The sequence below is a fragment of the Brassica napus genome, chromosome A6 (genome assembly GCF_020379485.1).
Source record: "Brassica napus cultivar Da-Ae chromosome A6, Da-Ae, whole genome shotgun sequence".
NCBI lineage: Eukaryota > Viridiplantae > Streptophyta > Magnoliopsida > Brassicales > Brassicaceae > Brassica > Brassica napus.
This window is the reverse complement of record NC_063439.1, coordinates 2312310-2333143: the sequence shown is the minus strand read 5'-3', so window position 1 is coordinate 2333143 and position 20834 is coordinate 2312310. Positions and strand designations below refer to the sequence as shown.

At 35.9% G+C, this 20834-nt stretch overlaps 4 protein-coding genes across 4 annotated transcripts; 2 read left to right on the top strand and 2 right to left on the bottom strand.

Annotated features, from left to right (window-relative positions):
* The first annotated feature begins 394 nt into the window (after window positions 1-394).
* Window positions 395-1380, top strand: LOC106351128 (probable calcium-binding protein CML34). The gene has a single exon (XM_013790946.3). The coding sequence runs from the start codon at window positions 783-785 to the stop codon at window positions 1182-1184; it is 402 nt and encodes a 133-aa protein (XP_013646400.2). The 5' UTR covers window positions 395-782; the 3' UTR covers window positions 1185-1380.
* Window positions 1381-6233: 4853 nt separating this feature from the next.
* On the bottom strand, window positions 6234-7074 carry LOC106349689 (protein SPIRAL1-like 1). Its single transcript, XM_013789665.2, has 3 exons — window positions 7051-7074; window positions 6854-6938; window positions 6234-6715 (listed from the first exon to the last, which is right to left on the bottom strand). The coding sequence occupies exons 1-3, from the start codon at window positions 7072-7074 to the stop codon at window positions 6234-6236; spliced, it is 591 nt and encodes a 196-aa protein (XP_013645119.2).
* Window positions 7075-10457: 3383 nt separating this feature from the next.
* Window positions 10458-13293, bottom strand: LOC106346122 (zinc finger BED domain-containing protein DAYSLEEPER-like). Its single transcript, XM_048781977.1, has 2 exons — window positions 13130-13293; window positions 10458-12642 (listed from the first exon to the last, which is right to left on the bottom strand). Exon 2 carries the CDS (start codon window positions 12621-12623, stop codon window positions 10632-10634), a length of 1992 nt encoding a protein of 663 aa, XP_048637934.1. The 5' UTR covers window positions 12624-12642; window positions 13130-13293; the 3' UTR covers window positions 10458-10631.
* Window positions 13294-16608: 3315 nt separating this feature from the next.
* Window positions 16609-19916, top strand: LOC106351130 (protein DETOXIFICATION 50-like). The gene has a single exon (XM_013790947.3). It carries the CDS (start codon window positions 18321-18323, stop codon window positions 19833-19835), a length of 1515 nt encoding a protein of 504 aa, XP_013646401.2. The 5' UTR covers window positions 16609-18320; the 3' UTR covers window positions 19836-19916.
* The last annotated feature ends 918 nt before the right edge of the window (window positions 19917-20834 follow it).

Genomic DNA, 20834 nt, shown 5'->3' with positions numbered 1-20834 from the left:
CTGAATACGTAAGCACTAAAACCGAGTGTTCTCCAATTTATTTCTTAAATAAGTGTATACAATTCGTTGATTACGTTACTAATACTTTTCTTTCTCGTCGAAGTAGCAATACTTGAATCCAATGGTACTGATTTTTCATTAATTTAAAAAAACAATTCGTTAATATATCTTCAATTTTTGAGAAAAAAAAAAGGATTTGTTAGCACGATGAGTCAGCGGTGGTCAACGTGTACCCAAATATAGGATAAGTATGACACACGTATTTAGATTTATCTGGAAGTTATGTTTTATATAACATTTTTTTGTAAATTATCATAATTAGAATGTATTGATTTGGTATTTTGTTTTTTCTACATTTGCTTATTATTCTCCTAATATTGAAGATTTAATTTTGATAGTTTAAATGGAAACTTGACATTTGCAGAAGCGAATCCATCAACTTTGGAAAAAAATCTTAATATAAAATTTGTTTTCTAACCTTGAAATATAATTTCTTTTTTTATAATAATATTTAAAGGTTAATACTGTTAAAATTAGCTTAGCTTTGCACTATGTTATTATGAAAAAAATCCATTTGTAGGATAATATCTACATATATATTTTCTAAATATTTCCTAGTTTTTTTTTTTCATTTTCATTTTTATTAAACATTCACTGGAACTATCAATCTTTACAGGGTCTTTTTGTTTAGGGTTGTCAAGACTATATATACCAGACCATAGTGTGTCAAGATTCACACACTCATAAACAAAAGAAAATTCTAAAACAAATATAATAAGAAAATGTCTGCAAAACAGATCCTCCAAAAGTTCGACAAGAACAACGACGGCAAGCTCTCACTGGAGGAGTTCCGTGAAGCGGCTCTTGCTTTCTCTAAGAACATTCCTGATGAAGAAATCACAAATATGTTCAAGGAATTTGACGTGGATGGTGACGGTGAGCTTGACGCTGACGAGTTTACTTTGTGCATTAATAACATGTTGAAGGAAGCTTTTGATTTTTGTGATACTGATGGTGCCGGAAAGGTAACAGCAAGTGAGTTCCATGCGGCCATGACTGGGCTTGGGGAGGACTTCACAGAAGAAAAATGTGCAGAGATGGTTCAAGCCGTGGATGCAGATGGTGATGGTTATGTGAGCTTTGAGGAATTTATGGCTATGATCATTGGCGAGTTTAAGAAATGAGGGATGAATGGTCTGCTTGCTTAGCTATGTTTGCTTATCCTTATTTATGTGTATTGTCATCGGTTTAGAGATTTCTCGACCGTGTCTTGTCTTTAAAAATAATTTCAAGTTCATGCTGTTAAATACTGCACTTGCCAAATGTCATGTGGGTCTTTAGCAATGATTATTGAAATCTAAAATAATTTTTGTTTAAGAATGCCCTTTTTTAAACATTAAATCAACTGACGAAAATGTTTATATACAAGCCTAAAAATATGTTTATGTACAAAGTCTAAAAATTGCGATCCATTAGCTTGTGCTCGGTGTAATATAAGAGCATCTCCGAGATATTTTGTAACTGGTATAAGAACATTTTACAAGACATTATATCAGAAACCTCAAGGAGCCCCTTTGTTTCGAGTGAGATTGATCTCCGACAATGTTTTGATTGTTCGTAAAATAGTTTACAATCTCCGGATAAATGATATAGTATCTGATGGTTTTATGGAGGTTAAGACAGACATGTCCAAAGTCTATGACCGGATGGAATGAGATTTCTTGGAGATACTACTGGAAAAATGGGATTTAATCGTGTTTGGATTAGATGGATCATATCTTGCCTGAGCTCAATGTCATTTTCGGTCCTCATGAATGGGAACTCGCATTCATCAAACCCGAGTGTGGTATTAGACAAGGTGATCCTCTCTCGCCATTCTTTTTTTGTCTTGTACGCAGAAGCTTTAGTAAGTTGCCTTAATGTCGATGAATCATCGGGTTCCCGTCATGGTATCAAGTTGGCTATCTCGGGCCTTCTGTCCACCAGCTCCGCTTTTAAGACGACATTCTCATGATGCGTATCTTATATCTCAAACGTTATAGCGAGGTTTCTGGTCAGGTCATCAATCTCCTAAAACATCCGGTAATGTTTGATGCAAACGTGCCAAAAAATACAAAGGAAGGGATTAAACATGTCCTTGGAATAAAAGCAAAGGGTGGTGAAAGCTTATACCTCGGTCCCCCCTAGTGTTTTAGTGGATCAAAGAGGAAGCTACTGAGTTTTATCTGAAAAAGTTTCAGAGAAAGCTCCAAGGCAGGTTTTCTATCTCAGAGAGGTAAATAAATTCCTTTCAAATCAGTGACTTTTGCGCTTCTAGTGTTTGTAAATTCGTGTCTTAAGCTCCCTAAAGATGTGTGCGCCAAGCTTACTAGCGCGATGATTAAGTTTTGGTGCAACAATGTCGACAAGGCGAAAGAGATCCCTTGAGTAGCCTGAAAAAACTATGCAAGTCCAAATATGTGGGAAGTTTTCCATGACATCAAATTCTTCTATCAAACTTTACTTGGTAAACAAGCTTGGCGTATTTGGGACAATCTAGAATCTTTGATGGATGATGTACTTAAACACTAATACTTAGTCAACTGTTCTTTCATGGACTGTTGTTTAAGTATATGCCGTTCCTATGTGTGGCATAGTATCCTCCATAGTCGTGAACTAATAAAATAAGTATTGGTGTAAAGGAAGAAAATACGAAGGTCTGGTTAGATAATCGTGACACTATCCCTCACACAACACATTATTAGCATGATGCCAATGTGGACATGAATCTTGAGGTTGCTGATCTCATTGATGATCCATCTCATTCATGGAACATGGACTGTATTAGACATATGATCATTAGTGAGGAAGATGTCACCTTAGTGATAATACAGTAATCTCCCCTTCGCGTGAGGACTCTTTTGTTTGGGGTTTCGCAAGCTTTGAAAGCTACACAACGAGGAGTGGATATAAGCTGGTAAAAATTGTGAATGACCTTCGCTTTCCCCCAACCAAATCAGCTTCATCCCTTGCAGAAACAGCTTTGTGATTGTTTATTGAAATTGAAAATCCCTCTTACGATAAAAACACATTATGTGGAGGGCACTCCTCTAGGTGCGTTAGCAGTCAGGGGAAGGCTGTCATTGAGGGGCATTGTGACTGATACCTACTGCCCAATGTATGGTTCCAGTCAGGAAACTATATTTCATGTTCTCTTTCATTGCAGAGTGGCTCGAGATATGTGGGCGAGATAATCATTTCCACTTCATCTAGCCGATTTTTCCATAAACTCATTCTTCCTCAACTACCATCATTTACTCGCATGCAGCAAGAAGCATGATATGCATGAGAGGCTCTCCATGGATCCTTTGAAAATTTTGGAAAACTCGAAATGCAATTCTACTTTGAGAAGACTCGATCTGACACTGAATCAATCTTTTTTTTTTTTGGTAAAAGACACTGAATAATCTTCTCTAAGGCTTCAGAAGAATTTAGGTTGTATATGCATAATGGAGAAAACTGTTTGAAGAACCATGCATCAATGACAGTACACCTCCATTATTAATCACATTTAAAGCAGTCGCCAACGTCATCCATAATATACAAACAGTCAACCTGCTTTATCGGAGGGTGAAACATACATTATTAGGGTTTAAATGTTTTTTTTATAAAATCAATTTTATTACTTTAGCTTGAGTGTATGTGATCAACAATGTAAATATTGCGGTACATAGAAATTAAATTGAAAATCTACTCCATCTTGTAAGCGCTTTGCCAGACAGTCTGTTACTTTGTTTGCACTCCTCTTCGTCCATTAGGGTTTAAATGTTATATCCTAAATTTTCCATCACAAATGGTATATTCTTAAGATTGATTAGAAAAATAGATATTGCACAAATTGATCCAATAATCTATTTTTAATTTATTTTGTTCCCTTTTATAAATAATAAATCGGAACTTTATGTCACACTAAATTAGATATGCATATACACATATAAAATAATTATTCAGAAATGATAACATATGAATGTATGTTTTTATTTTATATTAAAACATAAATATGTTGGATTATCTAAAATTATATATTTTAAAAATCTCAGTTAATTAAATATTGAAAACCTTAGAATAATTTTTTGTATGAATATGAGGATTTTATTGGGCATGATGAAACTATTAGGCTTACAAATATCTAATTTTAAAGTTATTGAATATTTTCAAATCTAGGTTAGAAGTTATTGTGAATGATTATTTGATTTTGTTTGATTTATGTGGTGACCGGTTCACTTTCACTATGTAATTTTCCATATGTATCAATTTTTTACTAACTTTTTTTTATGGTTTTTACTAATTTTATATTATTGTTAATCCACTAAGCATGAAAACCGTAGATACTAAGAATTTTATACATGAACTACAATCATTTAATTTTTCATTTTTTTCAAAACAAAAAATAAAAATTTTGACTTCAACTTTTTAGAAATGAATTAAAAAAAATCTTAAGAAAAATACAATACAAATATACTTTTTCTAAAAATTAAATAATTTTGGAACTTAACTCAAGATAAATCATAATCGTCTAAATAGATCAATACAATTACATGAATCTAAATAGATAATTTTTTTGAATCTTATAAGTAAATGAGTTCAAACGGTCGTAAATGTGTTGGCGAAAAATGAGACTGATTTAAATAAGGTGGATCTACCAATTTAAGATTCTTAACAAATCATGTGACGGAATTTTTATTAGATTTTTACAATATAAAATGTTCCGGGCTTTAAAAATCTAGTTTAGATTATAAGCATTGTTGTACGACACTGCACAAACAAAAAAAAGCAATTTTGTATGACAATATGGATCTTCTTATTAGATAGTAAATATCGTTAGCGGTAAATCACCCGAGCTTAGTACAAGATCGCCAGGATAATTCGGGCCTATCCTCGATCCTGCGTTGGCAAAAGCCCTGTCCTAGCTTTGTGAAGTACCTCCTGGATAAGAGAAGCCGAGAATAGTGGTGCCTCTTGGATCCTGCAGAACAATGTAGGACAGACTCTAGGGGATAGCCGTCGATCTTACTCTTCTATCCATACGGGTACCCTGGCTTCAACCTTCATGTTCTGTTTCTGCTACAATACTCTGTTTGTATAAGCCTCGGCTTATTCCATTTTTTAAAAACTGAAGGCACTAAGCGTTAAAAAAAAGAAGTTAGTAAACATCGTAAGACTTCACAAAACGGAAGTGAATTTATGAACAGTTGACCTTTTTATCTTCCCAATTGGATATATCCTTATTTTCTCGAGCCCTTAAACCTTCTACGATCTTGTTGCAGTGTTTGTTAGGAGTCGGAATGCATAGAGAGGGAAGTGTCTTTTAGATAATGGATATCATGAGCTCCAAAGGAAAATGGCATTGGACTAATCGAAAACATATACATCCATCGAGGTTGATTTTTCAGGATGATGTATGTAATATATTTGGTTTCCTAGGATCTTTATGAGTTATTTTATGGTAATCGGTAATGTAGTGAAAAGTTGCTGTAACAGTGTTAGTAAATTCTCACTTATATCACACTCAACACTTTGACCATTTTAATTTGACACCAAATCAATCAACTAGTCAAGTTGCAATATCAGCTTTTTTACCCTCATTTTTTTGTATATCTATAGCCTTGACTATTTTATCAAGTTTTTCTTTTGAACTTCACTATTTTATCAAGTTGTAGGAAGAGGTTTGGATATAGGCCGTTAAGTAAGCGTTTTTTTTTTGTTCATTCCCTCTGGAGATGTTCAAAATGTTTTTATTTTGTCTGGTTTAGTTCAGAAAAAAAGTCTGGTTTAACCAGGTTCGTTTTTTGGTATGTTTAAACCAGGTTCGGTTTAGTGGTTGGTTGAGCCAGGTTCAGTTTCTAATAGGTTTAAGTATATACAACTTCAAAATCATAAATCTTCGTTCAGTTTCGCTACGAATTCTTTTTTTTTTCTGGATATGGAACTGATTACACCGAATCAGTCACATTGTTTCTTCGGTTTGGTATAAAAACCAGTTATTTCCATGCAATTTTGGTTTGGTTCGTTCAAATTGTTTAAAATTTTAAACCATAACTTATAGCAGTTGTATATGTATACTTAGATGTGATATATATAATTAAAGAAGCATCGTTAGTGTATTGTAAACAATGAAACAAAACATTTTAAAAAGCCTAAATTAAATAAACTAGTTAGATAGGTAAGGTAATAATGTGTGTGATATCAAGACTTCACATAATAGTGCAAGATGAGCCGGTCTCATCTCCGTACCAACCTCCACCTCCATAGCTATCATAAATGGGTCTTGAAGGATATCCATTATACATCGGCTGACCCCACTGCGTCTCCGGGTAAGACCTATATTCTTGGTAATAGCCGTTGTAAGACCCACCATACATCGGGTGACCCGGCTCTGAATTATGGATCATTGTTTGAGAACTGGAAGCTGCTGGAGCTGGAGCTGGAGCTGGAGCTGGAGCTGGAGCTCGAGCTGGAGCTGGAGCTGGAGCTGGAGCTGGTTTTGGCTTCTCTGCTTCTTTAGGCTTTTCAGGTGCCTTAGGCTTTGGTGCCATAGGGTTTTCGATACCATACTCGATCTTCTTGATAGCTCCACCTCCCTTTTTGCAGAGTTTGTCCGCAACTTTTTCAGGACTGCAACAAACCACTTTGATCGTGACTGTTTCGTTATCGTCGAACCGTTGGTCTCTTATTTCTTTAGTGTTGCAAAGGAATCAAAAGAAAACACACACACAAAGTAATCATTCATTCTCTTCTTTTTTTTTTGAATTATAAAATCATTCATTCTCAATATATTCAACGAAAGAAAAAAGAGAGATAAGAGATAACTTACGAGTCAGGCTACAAAGAGCCCTCTTGACTTTACTGAAGTTCTCCTCCTTGTCAAGAGGTTTCGTCGTCAACTTCATCCATGTTACCTGTTTTTATGCATATATCATTATGGTTACTTTAGTTGCTTTTATATTATAAGAACAACCTTGTTTTTGCTTGATAGGTTTTTATAGAGAAGTTATTAGATTATTTCATTACCTTCTCCTTGCCCACCACTGGCATGGTTTCCAAAAAGAGATAACGAGAGAATAAAGAGAAAGCTAACAAGGGGAGAATACAATTATGTATGATATTCTTCTATGAATTCTATGCTTTATATATGGAGTTTCAAGAAAGATTTTAATAGGAAAATAGTTGAATAATGTACAGTTTACTTACTTATTTATTAGATTTTATATTTACGTTCAATACAAACATTTTGTATTATTTCCATTGCTATTACTAATACAAAGCCTCCAAAATGTATTATTTTGTTCAAAAAAAAACAATACAAAGTCTCCAAAATGTAAAATTTTCTTTTTATTTTGTGCAAATATCCAACTATTACTTTTCCCTACGCATTGTGAAAACAAACAAATCTAGAAAGTATAGATGCTGCTTCTTAATTCTTATTGGCATCATTGCCTCATGGCCAATGTTTTATACATACAATACAACTCTTTTAACCTACATAATTTGGTTTACTTATCTGATAGTCTAATTATTATTTATTTATTACAGTTCAATTTTTTTTAACAAAAATGTATATTAAATTTCTTCAACAGAAATTGCATTCACCGACAGTGAAATATTCAAATTCTACTAACTTGAATGTCTTAACAATTTATTTTTCGTATATATATAATATATCATATTTTTAATTCATTTTATAGTGAAATATGTTCTAATTAATTTTTGTTATCTGTTTTTTTTTTAATTTTATATAGAAAACTTAAGATATCATAGATGAAAATAAAAATTTGAGATTTTTGATAGTTTTTACGATAATATTATATAATTTAATACTTATTATTTACTATGCTCATTGTTAGGATAAAATAAAATAGAGGTTTTTTTTGTAATAATAGTACAGAAACAAGAAGTAGTGTAGTAAAACAAAAAGAATAGATCAAAAGTATTTTTTATCGATCAATAGAATAGAACGTGAATACAATGTATTTGTCAGGAAACCCTATAAGATGTGGAAGTCTGTGAAGAAATTCACCAGTAATTGAGTTATTATGATCAAAATTTTCAAAAAACGCCACCGCAAATTACTAGAGGTTTGAGATGAAAAAATATTTGACATCGACTACGAGAAGATGATGTGGCTTGTCTTCAATTACTAAGAATGCATGTCATTTTCATGTTTCACACCATTTTATAAGATTCTACAAACAGATCTTGGGCTCCAACCGACATCAAATATAGTTGACACTGATCTTCAACCTGCAATGAGTCTTGTTTGTTGTAAATTTGGGTCAACGGCTCAACGCCTCTCCAACTAGTACTCAATATCTAAAAGCAAAAAGAGTTATTAACACTCAAAGGCAGTTTTGATGTTTTTATTACAAGAAAAGACAGTTTCAGCTACTGAGGTACTTTTTTTATAACTAAAACCAAATAATTGCTAACCAAATTAATTCATGTGACTAATATGGTCTCACATTTACAACTTGCATTACCTCTTTTCTCTCTCTATCTGATCATCACTATGTTTTTTTTTTCCTTTTGGGAAATATGTTCGATTCTTCCTTTTTCCATGTGACCTACATTTTTTTTTGCAAATTATTACTTTTCTCTTTTACTTTATGTATCACTAATTTTTTTTTTTTTTGCAGATCTACAGATCCAAAAACTCAATACAGAGAAGAGGCAAAAAGATTTGGAACCTCCATAGAATGATTTCTTCAACTCAAAACCAAAGTTTCCGCCTCCTGTAACCGGCTCTCTCTCTCTCTCTCTCTCTCTCTCTCTCTCTCTCTCTCTCTCTCTCTCTCTCTCTCTCTCTCTCTCTCTCTCTCTCTCTCTCTCTCTCTCCGCCTCCGTCGACTGAAACCTCTGCCTCCATCTCTTCTCTGTCTCCTCGTTGCCTCCTACTCGTCGCCGCCTCTTTCTCGTCGCCATTGTTGCAAAAGCTTGATGGGCAACAATGGCCAGTTTTAGCTTTATTGCACATTTGGTCCCTAGAAATTTGAATATATTCATTATATAAGATATGTGTACATCGGTGTACACTGTTGTAAAGATATCTATGTGTACACATGTACATAGTTGTAAATGATATATATGTGTACATCGAAGTAATGATAACTATATTCGTGTACACAGTTGTAAATGATATATATGTGTACATCGAAATAATGAGTCAAATCAACTATATTTGTGTACACAGATGTAAATAAATGCGTATACACAATTGCAAATAATATATATGTGTACATCGAAATAATGATAACTATATCCGTGTACACAGTTGTAAATGATATCTATGTGTACGTCAAAGTAATAATATCTATGTGTACGTCAAAGTAATGATACATAACTCATATCCCATTTGTTAGATTTTTTCATTATTATGTGGTTCTTTATGATGTATTATTTATTCGAATTCTTTCTATATCTAAAAAACTAGTTAAAACGTAATTATACGTTGGAGCATATATTTCATTGATGGAGTATGATGGACACATTGATGGACACAAAATCTATGCCACATGAGAATCCAAAACAAAGTCTAAATTGTTTTAATTATGTAAATTTTTATTCTTTCGGATAGAATTGGAGATGTATATCATGTTCGTGTTAAAGTTTGATTCATTCGAATAAAGTAAACAAACTCCATGTTGCATTTTTGTTGTTATGTACATCATGTTTATGTACACGAGTATATTGAGTAACCACATAGATATGATCTTAACTCGACGTGTCCACGTGTTGCTATGCTTAAAGTTACATGTTTTAACGATGTCCACATGTACACTGTTGTAACGATATTCACATGTACACTATATCTGGGAATCTGCTCATGTCGTAATTATTTTTGGGAAAAGCATGTTAATATACCAAGCAACCAAACAAACATTATTAAAACTTGATTCAAGATCGAAACTTTACGAGAGGTATAAACTCAAAAGATCTGACAAACATCAAATGTCAAAGCCATTGTTGCTATCAAGCTTCTCACAAGTGGTAATTGTGACAAAAAAGGGCATGGCAATGACAACTCCGGAGCTTCAGAACCAGTGCCACAATTTTGAATCTCGTCTTAGAATTCGAGGTAGAGGTGTATCCATTGAGAGAGAGCTTTTATACATCATGATTATACCATCATCAGAGATATAGCTTGACACATCTCAAAAGATAGGTTGGATAATAAAGATATTGATTATGAACATATTTTCTGGAAAAAATGTTCTGGAAAACTAACATTAATTTTACAAAAGGAAAAATAATAAACTCAAGAGGAAGAAACGAAAAAGAAGATAGATGAGGTCCATTTTGTTTTGTCTCATAATTAAAAAATATAGAATAAAATATATGGAATCCACATAGTTAGTGTAGTAGACACTTATTTAGTTAGATTGTAACATAAAGTATGTCTTGGTTAAAGAAAACTACCTTAGTAGTGAGAACTGCCCTATTATGTTAATAAAAACTTAAAACTGTCTTTGAATGTAATATTTTCAAGCAAAAACAACAACACAGATCCACACGATCCCTAGTGTTTTAAAAGAGGTAAACTCTTTATTGCAAATCATTCACACGTGGGTTAAAGACTAACCACACAAAAGAAGCACCTATGTTTCAGCTTTGACAATAGCACTTGACATTTGCACATCTGCTCCAGAAGAAGCATCACTCTCACGTAGCCATTCCTTCGCGCAAATAAGAGCCTCCACAGTCTCAGGCCTCAGTGACGTCTTGTACTCATCCATCTCCCTCGGTTCCACGTCAAAGACATAGTCAAAGGCTGCAGCCGAGACTGGGATAGCGAGGATGTCTCTAGCCATCTTCGACAATGTTGGGAACTTGAGCTTGTTCTGTTTCCACCACTCGAGAACATCAAACTCCTGAACCCGTGGTAACAGCGTTTCCTCAAGGTACTGGTCCAGCTCTGACTTCAGATTCTTCCCTGCCCTCTCCTTTATCATGAATTTGTCGAACTCTGACAGTTCATCTTCAGATGCCGGTTTCACCAACGCCGAGAGTGCCACGTACTCGCTGAAGAGCTCGTGGATCCCATCATCCACGGTGTTGATGTTCTTCCCAGCGTCTTCACCGAATATCTTGGAGAAACTGAACTCCACGAGCTTCATCTTGAACCGAGGATCCATCACAACCGCCATTGCCAAAACCAAGCTACTCTCTCTCCAGTACTTGTCAGCCTTCTCTTTCATGGTTTTAGCAATACCCGCTACGTACGGATCCTCTCCGGCAATGGACCTAGACAGATCTGACTGCGTCTTCCACACTTCGTGGAAGAACGTAACAGCAGAGGGACTTCCAGTTGTCTGAAGAGTAGAGGCCGCTTCGAAAAGAGGCTTCAGGAGTGTGCAAAGTGTCTCCACGTGGCTCCAATCTTCTGCCGAAGGAGGAGGTTGCTTGAAGTCAGGATCAACAGTGTCTAAGCAAGAGAACACTTCCTTTAACTCTGAAGCAGCCACAAGCATCTTGTATGTTGTGTCCCATTGCGTCTGATCATCAAGAGAAAGTACCTTCTCGCCTGGAAGTTGAAGCTGTTCCATGAGCGCAACAAACCTCTCCTCATGAGACTCTGAGGTTTTCACGTGCTTCACACAGTCACGGACCTTCTTGATCACATCTTTCCCTTTATCCAGCACATCTTTAGCAATGCCACTGAATGTTCGCGCAACGCAGTTTCCTATCACCATCTGACCATTCAGAATCCCAGTGTTCTTGATGCATAGTAGAGGTCTGATGTTTTCGGCTGCAGGCTTACTCGCCGGATGGTTGAAGGTAACGCTAAACAACTTGCCCTCCAGACCCCATTCAGAAACACAATTAGCAACAGCAAGACTCAGAGCTTGTTCTGATTCTGGATAAGGCTCCATCAAAACGTTGAGAAGCTTCTTTTGTATCTTCCAATCACTGTCAATGAAGTGGCAGGTGATAAACACATAACCAAGAGTTAGCTTGGAGGTCCAGAAGTCAAGCGTGAGACAGAAGCGTCCAGGGATCTCTTCTAAACACTTGATGACATTCTGTTTTTCGGCAAGGTAAGTCGCCACACAGTCTCCTTGGACACTGTTGAAGCTGAGAGCGTCAAAGAACTGAGGCTGGAGAGTCTGCACAAAGGAGACGAACCCTGGATGCTCAACCATGTGAAGAGGGTAGCCATGCCTAGTGATCATCTTAACAATCTCACGGCGACACTTGTCCTGATCAAACACAACACACGCACTTCTGTCCTGGGTTCGGTAACGCCTCCTCCTAGGTGTCTCACTCTTGTCAGTGTAGGGTGTCTCACTCTTGGCAGTTTGGGGTGTTGTCATCTCATTGCTGTCCTGCGTATTATGATGATGAACAAGTGCAGGACAAGTGCCTTTATCAATATGACGCTTGAGATGGCTAGTGCCAGCCACTTTGGAGCCGTTGCTGTAGGAAAAGCTCTGGTTACAGCCTTTGCAGAAAGCCCTTCTGCAACCTGGCTGTGTAAACTGGATAGTGAAGTGCTCCCAGACCTTTGACTGCTTCTTGCGTCGCTTGATGGGTTGTATCTCTGGTGTTCTCGTCTCAACGCCATTGTATACCTCCAACGCTGTGTCCATCTTCTTGTTTTTGTTGCTTCTACAGAGAGCAAAATAAAAAAAACAAATGATTAAAATAATTAAAGAGACTGTGTGTTGTTTCGTGTTGTGCGTTGGGCCCTATTTAAGTCCATCATCGAACCCATGGTCTATAATAATCTATATAATTAACATCTTATCGTAGGGGTAAAATCGTCATTTAAAGATATACAGATCTGGAACTTTAAAAGTCGATCAAGCATGGGCTGCAGAACGAAAACTAGAGCCCAGATTACAAGGCTCAACACGAACGTGAATCCAAGCTCTCAAAACTCAAAACCTCGATCAATTTCAAAATTGATTTGCCTCCAAACAACTTTCTCAAAATTCGATCAATTTTCAAATTGTTGACGGATTCGAATTTATTCCGAGTCAACAGATCGAGCTCTGAGAATTTCTAACATTAGAGGCAAAGTTCGCTAGATAAATTGATTTCGAGGAGATCGAGCCGAAGAACAAGAATCTCTAAAATAGATCGAGAACAATACCTGCGAGGAAGAAAGCGCTACGTCGTGAACCGAGAAATATCTGGCGCGGTGGCGACGGAGGAATCGAGCGGATGTCCGGCGGAGGGAGAGAGAGAGAGAGAGATTTGGGCTTGAGAGGCTAATTGGACCTTTGGTAGAAAACAGAGATAAGAGATAAGGGTTTAGGTCGAGAAAGCTTTTTAAACTGCCTTTGGGCTCACTATTGGGCTTTTACAACGGCCCATCTTTCGGACTTCCCTTATCACGTGTCCACGCTTTACTTTAGAGCAAAATTGTTTTTTTTTTTTTTTTTTTTTGACATCGAACGGACTCAAGCTTGAGGAGGTCTGGGTAACCAGACCGGAATAGAACAACTAATGAAAAGTAACTCCCTATGGAAGGATCTAGCATTCTTAGCTAAAAAGTCTGAAAACTGGTTTCTCGCTCGTGGAACATGAGTGATACTAAACTCCGGGAAGCATATTCGTAGCGTCTCTATCCTCTCCAATTCCGTCGCAAAGCTAGGCCACGCATGAGGATCATCTAACATTGCGATCAGCTCCTTGCAGTCCGTCCCAAAACGCTGGCATGTTGAGTGCTGTAGCATATTCTCCATTGCCCACCGTAGCGCTTCTACTTCCGAATGCAAGGCTGATTCTCGTCGAGGAAGATTCTTCATCCCCATGAGCTGAGTATTTCCCGTATTGTCCATCCAAACCCATCCAAGTCCACTGAAGTTGGCAGATGATGTCCAAGATCCATCCAGCAAGCAAATATTACCCAAGCTTATGACTTGAGGGTTCGTGATATTATTCTCTTGTACCATAGGTTGTGCCACTTCGTTCGCATCAAACCAGGCCTGACATTCACTCTCTGCATAGCGGACTAACTCCAAAGGATCTCTATCTATCCCCTTGAATAGTTTATCATTCCTACCTTTCCAGATATACCAAATTATCCAGGGAAAAGGATCTCTGTCTTGTTCCGGCTCAATAATAGAGTTTTTTCTCCAGAATAGGTAGTCCATATTGGCGTAGACACTCGGTAATGGAAATATCTCTGGGCTTGTTGGGGTTGCCGATAAGGTCCAAGCTTGTAGCGCTGGCGGGCATTCAAAGATAGCATGTGTGACAGATTCTTCCAATTCTCCGCATCTTGGGCAGTAGTTATCACATCGCATATTACGTCTTACTAAATTCCTTGTTACTGCAACATGCCCAGTCAATAACTGCCAAATAAGATGACATATTTTCGTAGGCGCTTTTAACTTCCAAGCAAAGGCTTGAAGCTTGGTAATACTCGGTTCCAATATCTCCTGTGCTTCCGCCGTCTTCAATAAATTCTGGGCCACCCAATATCCAGATTTAACCGAGTATTGGCCATTCCTTGTGTAGCTCCAGCAAAAAGTATCGCGCCGGTGAGATGAACTTATAGCCAAACTCCTTATAAGCGGTATGTCCTCGGGGTTGACATAATTCTCCAATAATCCAACATCCCAATCCTTCCCTATCTGATCAATGAGATCGCTTACTCTCATGTTAGGATGCATTACTGGTGCCATAGGGACAGCCGGCCTCGCTGGGATCGTTGGGATCCACGGATCCTCCCACACCTTTACTTCATAACCTGAGTGTATCTTCTGTCTGATTCCCAGCAATAATAACTTCCTTGCAGCAGAAATGCTAGTCCACACATAAGATGGGCAGCTAGCAGAGTTTACTCCCAGCGGTGAGGTTAATCTGTAGTATCTCCCCTTCAATACTCGAGCGACCAATGAGTCTGGGAATTGAACCAACCTCCATAGTTGTTTTGCCAACAATGCCAGATTGAACTCATGGATCATACGAAACCCAATCCCTCAGAGCAAAATTGTTATTGGAATCGAAAAGTATATTTTAATATATTAAAAAATATGACATGGTTGAGAAGTTTCTTATTTGTATCAATCTCTTATTATTATTTTGTATATAAATTTAATTATAAATATTTGAGAAATATTTTAAATGAAAAATCTGTAAATAATGACCTAATTTAAAAGAAAAGAATATTTCCTCCATATTTATACTATTTACGAAAAAATTAATTTTAATATTTATAGATACGTTAATTTTCAAGCTTATTCTTATAACAATATAAAAATATTCATTAAATTTAAGAGTAGCGAGAAAAATAAAATAAATGATTGTGTCAATCATATTTATATACTTTCAGTTTTTATATAATATTTTCAGTTCCTATATATTTAGTTTCATTAACTTTTAAAACACGTTTATCTAAGAATCTCATGACGACTAACATTTCTTATGTCATGAGACTAATTAAATGTTACTAACATATGTCTTATTATCCTGGAAAAAGAGAAAACCAACTGAAATGGTTTAGTTCCGCCCAATGTTCTAAAATACGCCCTGTGCGGACGCCTATACGGTGGGTATACGCTACGCGGCTACTAAACGTACCGAAATCATCATGTGCGGCATATTATTCGGTTTGTTAAAATGCGGGTGTATATACGGCCGCATACTCCGCTCCGTTTATGCGTTTGTTACTTAACAAAATTTAAACGAAGTTTTATCAAATAGATTAAACTACGTAGTAACTAACGTTTTAATATAAAACAAGAAACCGTGAGTCATCACGTTCAATTCATTATTTTCTCTTGTTCTCTAGCTACAAAAAAAAACTTAAGTATTTGTTGCTCTCTTTATAAACCCTGGTGAAGAAGAGCCACGTGAGGATGACATGTTTGATCTTAAAAAATTGCATGATGAAGAAGATTTTGATGGCAATTTGAAATGAGATGAACAGCAAATCTCAAGCATGGTGGTGATTTCTAGCCTCTATACTTATGAAACTCTTAAATTATTTTAGTATTCATATTATTTGATTATGATATTAGTCATAACTTATAATCATATTCATATATATTAGTTAAATATAATATTATACATTAAAGATATATATCCGCGTAATCCGTTTAGGCGTCCCGCGTATACATCTAGGCGCTAGGCGCTACGTCACCGCACAGAGAGCGCATAGCGTATTTTAGAACACTGGTTCCGCCCTATAAATTTGTGCAATGTGAATTGTAAGATTGTCTAGAGACTAAAGAAGATTTTGCATGAATGAATATCTGAGATCCACTCAGTCTTGCTGTTTTAATTGTAATTTTTAGTGTCAAATAGATATGCATGATTCTGATGTTGAGTTGTGAACTCGTATTTTAAGGAAATTAATATTGTTATCAAAAAGTCCAAAATTAAATAATTTTGATTGTTACTTTTGCATTTAATCTTGAACCTATTTTTATTTGACACATATTTTTTTCAGTTTGGCACTTGTATTTAAGCAAGATAGATTACAATATATATTAACTCATTTGAGTTAGGGACTGAGACTACAGATTTAAACAGTAAGAACTTCTCAATTTTAATTTAAATAAAAATTCAGTTTTAACAAAACAAAAAAAAAATAGTATATATTAGTGAAAGCTAAATGTAAATCTTAAGAACTAAAGCTTAAAGTCTATACATTTACAAAAGCTACAATGTGTCGTTATATGAATTCAAACAGCATAAAGTTTATCTTGACTCAAATTTAACAACTTACCTGTCTGCACATATTTAAGTAGAATATGTATAAACTAAAATACAAATAGTTACATATTTGTACAATTTCAAACAGAATACATTGCATGAACTGAAACTGAATATGGAAAACAGGGAAATAATATATGTCCTCAAAATATTTACCATTTAGAGCTGAAAATCTACTATTTATATGAAAGGTACCACATGTCACTATGCTGATTCAAACCGCATAAATTCGTGCATTGGATTCAAATCTTGTTAAGTACATGTGTGTGCATAATCAAAGAACATATATGTATGAGGCAGCGCCAGTCCAGTTGTGGTGAAGGCCCCACTCAAGAATTGGCCTCAGTTAGTGTAAATATTGTATTAAAAACAGTGAAAATTTAGCATTAAAAAAATTGGATAAAGGCTTGAGCCTATTTAGCAGCTGCTTATGCTGCAGGCCGGGTCTGGCATGAGATCAACTCGGAAGGAAAATAGTGAAGTAAGGAAATAAAGTATATCCTTATAAAAATTACCATACGAAGTTGGAAATCTATTATTTGTATGGATACTTTCCACGTGTCATTATTGATTAAAAGAGAATCGAAATTGCGAGTATAAATTCAAATCTAAACCATACATGTATATGTATTTATAGGAAACTAATTTATTATAATTATTGACTAAGAACAAGGACGGCAAATTTGGAACAAAAGTAATGAAATAAAAGTGTATCCTCATAACTGGCATGAGATCAATTCGGAAGGAAAATAGTGAAGTAAGGAAATAAAGTATATCCTCATAAAAATTACCATACGAAGTTGGAAATCTATTGTTTGTATGGATACTTTCCACATGTCCTTATTGATTAAAAGAGAATCGAAATTGCGAGTACAAATTCAAATCTAAACCATACATGTATATGTATTTATACGAAACTAATTTATTATAATTATTGACTAAGAACAAGGACGGCGAAATTTGGAACAAAATTAATGAAATAAAGTGTATCTTCATAACTGGTATGAGGTCAACTCGGAACAAAAATAGTGAAGCAAGGAAATAAAGTATACCCTCGTACAAAATTACCATACGAAGTTGGAAATCTATTGTTCGTATGAATGCTTTCCACGTGTCATTATTGATTAAAAGAGAATCGAAATTGCGAGTACAAATTCAAATCTAAACCATACATGTATATGTATTTATGCGAAACTAATTTATTATAACTATTGACTAAGAACAAGAACAGCGAAATTTGGAATAAAAGTAATGAAGTAAAATATATCCTCATAACTGGTATGAGGTCAACTCGGAAGGAAAATAGTGAAGCAAGGAAATAAAGTATATCCTCGTAAAAATTGCCATATGAAGTTAAAAAATCTATTGTTCGTATGGATGCTTTCCACGTGTCATTATGGATTAAAAGAGAATCGAAATTGCGAGTACAAATTCAAGTCTAAACCATAACATGTATACCAAACTAATGTATTATAACTGTTGACTAAGAACAAGGATTGGCGAAATTTGGAAAAAAGTAATGTTAGAACCCAATGACTTTTCACTATATAAAGCCAACGCACAATGCATCACCTCTCACACCCAAAAATTCTCCTCTCTTCTAACATATAAAAAAAATGTCTCAATCAAACCATGTTACAATACCTTTACTCCAAAACATGCCTCTTCAGGAGAAACTGCATTTCCTTAAAAATTACTTTACTGGAGCATTCTCAGTCGCCAAAATCTTTTTCCCATTGCTACTCGCATCTGTTTTCACTTACCTTCGCTCCTTAGCCACTATGCATTTCCTAGGCCGTCTTGGTTCCTCTACTCTTGCTGGCTGCTCCCTTGCCCTTGCATCCGCCAACATTAGCGCTTACGCTCTGTTCTCCGGCTTGATCGGGGGCGTCGAAACCATCTGCTCACAAGCCATCGGCGCAAAACGCTATAACCTCTTCAGGGCAACCATCAGGCGAGGAATGATCCTCCTCCTCCGCACATCATTCCCTGTTTTCTTTCTCTGGTTAAACATCGAGAGGATTCTGACACTGCTTAAACAGAACGTGAAGCTTGCGTCCATAGCTGGCACCTTTCTGCTTTACTCTGTTCCGGATCTCGTCGCTCAGTCTTTATTGCACCCATTAAAAGCTTATCTCAAGACTCAGTCAAAGACTCGGCCTCTATTAATCTTGACAGGAGTGACGTGTCTTCTCCACTGTCTGATCATGTACATTTTCGTGTCGCACTTCAAGTTTGAGGTTAAAGGTATCGCTGTGAGTTCTGTTTTGTCAAATTTTATCCTTGTCGCCTTTCTCTTCATCTACATGAAAAAAGAGCTAGGCAGCGACAATGACGAGGAGGAGGAGGTTACAGAGGAGTCGTACGAAGATCGTGAGAGAGAATGGAAGAAACTGTTGTATCTCGCGTTACCGAGTTGTGGAATGGGTTGTCTAGAGTTTTGGTTCTATGAGATAATGATTTTAATTTGTGGGCTTCTTGAAAAGCCCAATATAGCTATTGCTTCAATGGGCCTTATCATTCAAATCACTTCTCTTGTTTACATTTTCCCTCATTCCTTGAGCTCCGCAATCTCCACTCGGGTCGGAAACGAGCTTGGTTCGAACCGGCCACAAGCAGCGAGAAGAGCCGCCATCGTCGGACTCAGTCTCAGCATTCTCCTCGGGATCATGGCGTCCACGTTCATGTTCTCGGTCAGAAACGTATGGGCCACGTTTTTCACGGATGATGAAGACGTCATTGATTTAGTTTCCAAGGTTCTGCCGATTGTCTGCCTTTGCGAGCTAGGAAACTGCCCTCAGACGACGGTAGGTGGCGTTCTCAAAGGGTCTGCGAGGACGTGGATGGGAGCTTGGATTAATACGGTGGCGTTTTATTTCGTTGGTTCGCCTGTTGCACTGGCTCTGGCGTTTTGGTTTGGGTTTGGGTTAAAGGGACTTTGGCTCGGGATGCTCGCAGCGCAGATAACTTGTGTGATTGGTATGATGGTGGCGATGTATAGGATTGATTGGGAACTTGAGGCGGAAAGGGCTAGGGATCTCACATCGGTGGATGATTGCAGAAGCGACGGTGAGGTCGAGGATGGGGAGGCTGAGAGGTTGATAAGCAGGGTCGAGTCTTTTGAGGGATAGAAGACGTACTCTGTCTCTGAAGGGGGGAAAAGTGCTTTGTTTTTTTTTTTATTTTAGTCTGTTGCATTTGTGTTACAAAAAAAAAAAAGTATTCTGAACTCATTGTTTATGTTTTGTTTTGAATTTGTTGTTTTTTGTCGTTCAAAAAAAAAACAAAAAAAAAGAATTTGTTGTTTTGTTTTTGGATTTATTGTTAACTTCTTAATTTCATCGAACTAAAGTAAACTTTGTAAGATGGAAAAATATAACTTTGTCATTATAAGTGTGGTATGTTCAAATTTGGAGTAAAATTAAATGGGTTTGATTAACTTTTTTCACCACCACTACCAAACTTTACTCTCTTTTTTTGTCAATACTACCAAACTTTACTATTAGTGACAAGCAGTTATATGTTGTATCGGTGGTGCTCTGCTCCGCTTTTACCTTATGCAGCCACAAATTTGGATTTAGAAATAATGGTAGAAATTATGAATTTCAAACTTTCACTCAGTATCAATATATTAAAACTGAAATACAAATATAAACTAACAGTTAAAACATTTTTTTTAATTACATTTAATGCCATTCCTTTGTTACTTTTAGACATAATTAATGTTAATAAATAAATTTACAAAATACATAATAAATGACAGTTTTCATAAAATTGTATGCATATTAAAAAATTGCCAAATATTTAGCTACCAAATAGAAGATTGCAATATTTCATTTCTAAAAAAGATCTAAAATATAGAAGTCAACTTTGCAATTATATGCGTATTAAGAAATTGCCCATTTTTTTTTTGGAACACAAACATTGAATAAAAGAAAAAATGGGAGATGAATTAAAGTATACTAATATTTGTGTTTAAAAAAAAGAATTAAATTATAATATTACTTTATTGGTATATAAAAAATTAAATGATGAGATTAAGAAATGGAAATGAAAAACTTCAATACGGACACCCGGTTCGAGATTCGTTATAAAAAAAAAAAAAAAGAGATTTGTTAACATGGCTTGCC

Coding starts and splice junctions, on each gene's coding strand:
- LOC106351128 (XM_013790946.3), top strand. CDS start 783: ATGTCTGCAAAACAGATCCTCCAAAAGTTCGACAAGAACAACGACGGC.
- LOC106349689 (XM_013789665.2), bottom strand. CDS start 7,074: ATGCCAGTGGTGGGCAAGGAGAAG. Junction 6,939..7,050: donor CAGTGGTGGGCAAGGAGAAG/GTAATGAAATAA, acceptor GCATAAAAACAG/GTAACATGGATGAAGTTGAC. Junction 6,716..6,853: donor GGCTCTTTGTAGCCTGACTC/GTAAGTTATCTC, acceptor GCAACACTAAAG/AAATAAGAGACCAACGGTTC.
- LOC106351130 (XM_013790947.3), top strand. CDS start 18,321: ATGTCTCAATCAAACCATGTTACAATACCTTTACTCCAAAACATGCCT.
- LOC106346122 (XM_048781977.1), bottom strand. CDS start 12,623: ATGGACACAGCGTTGGAGGTATACAATGGCGTTGAGACGAGAACACCA.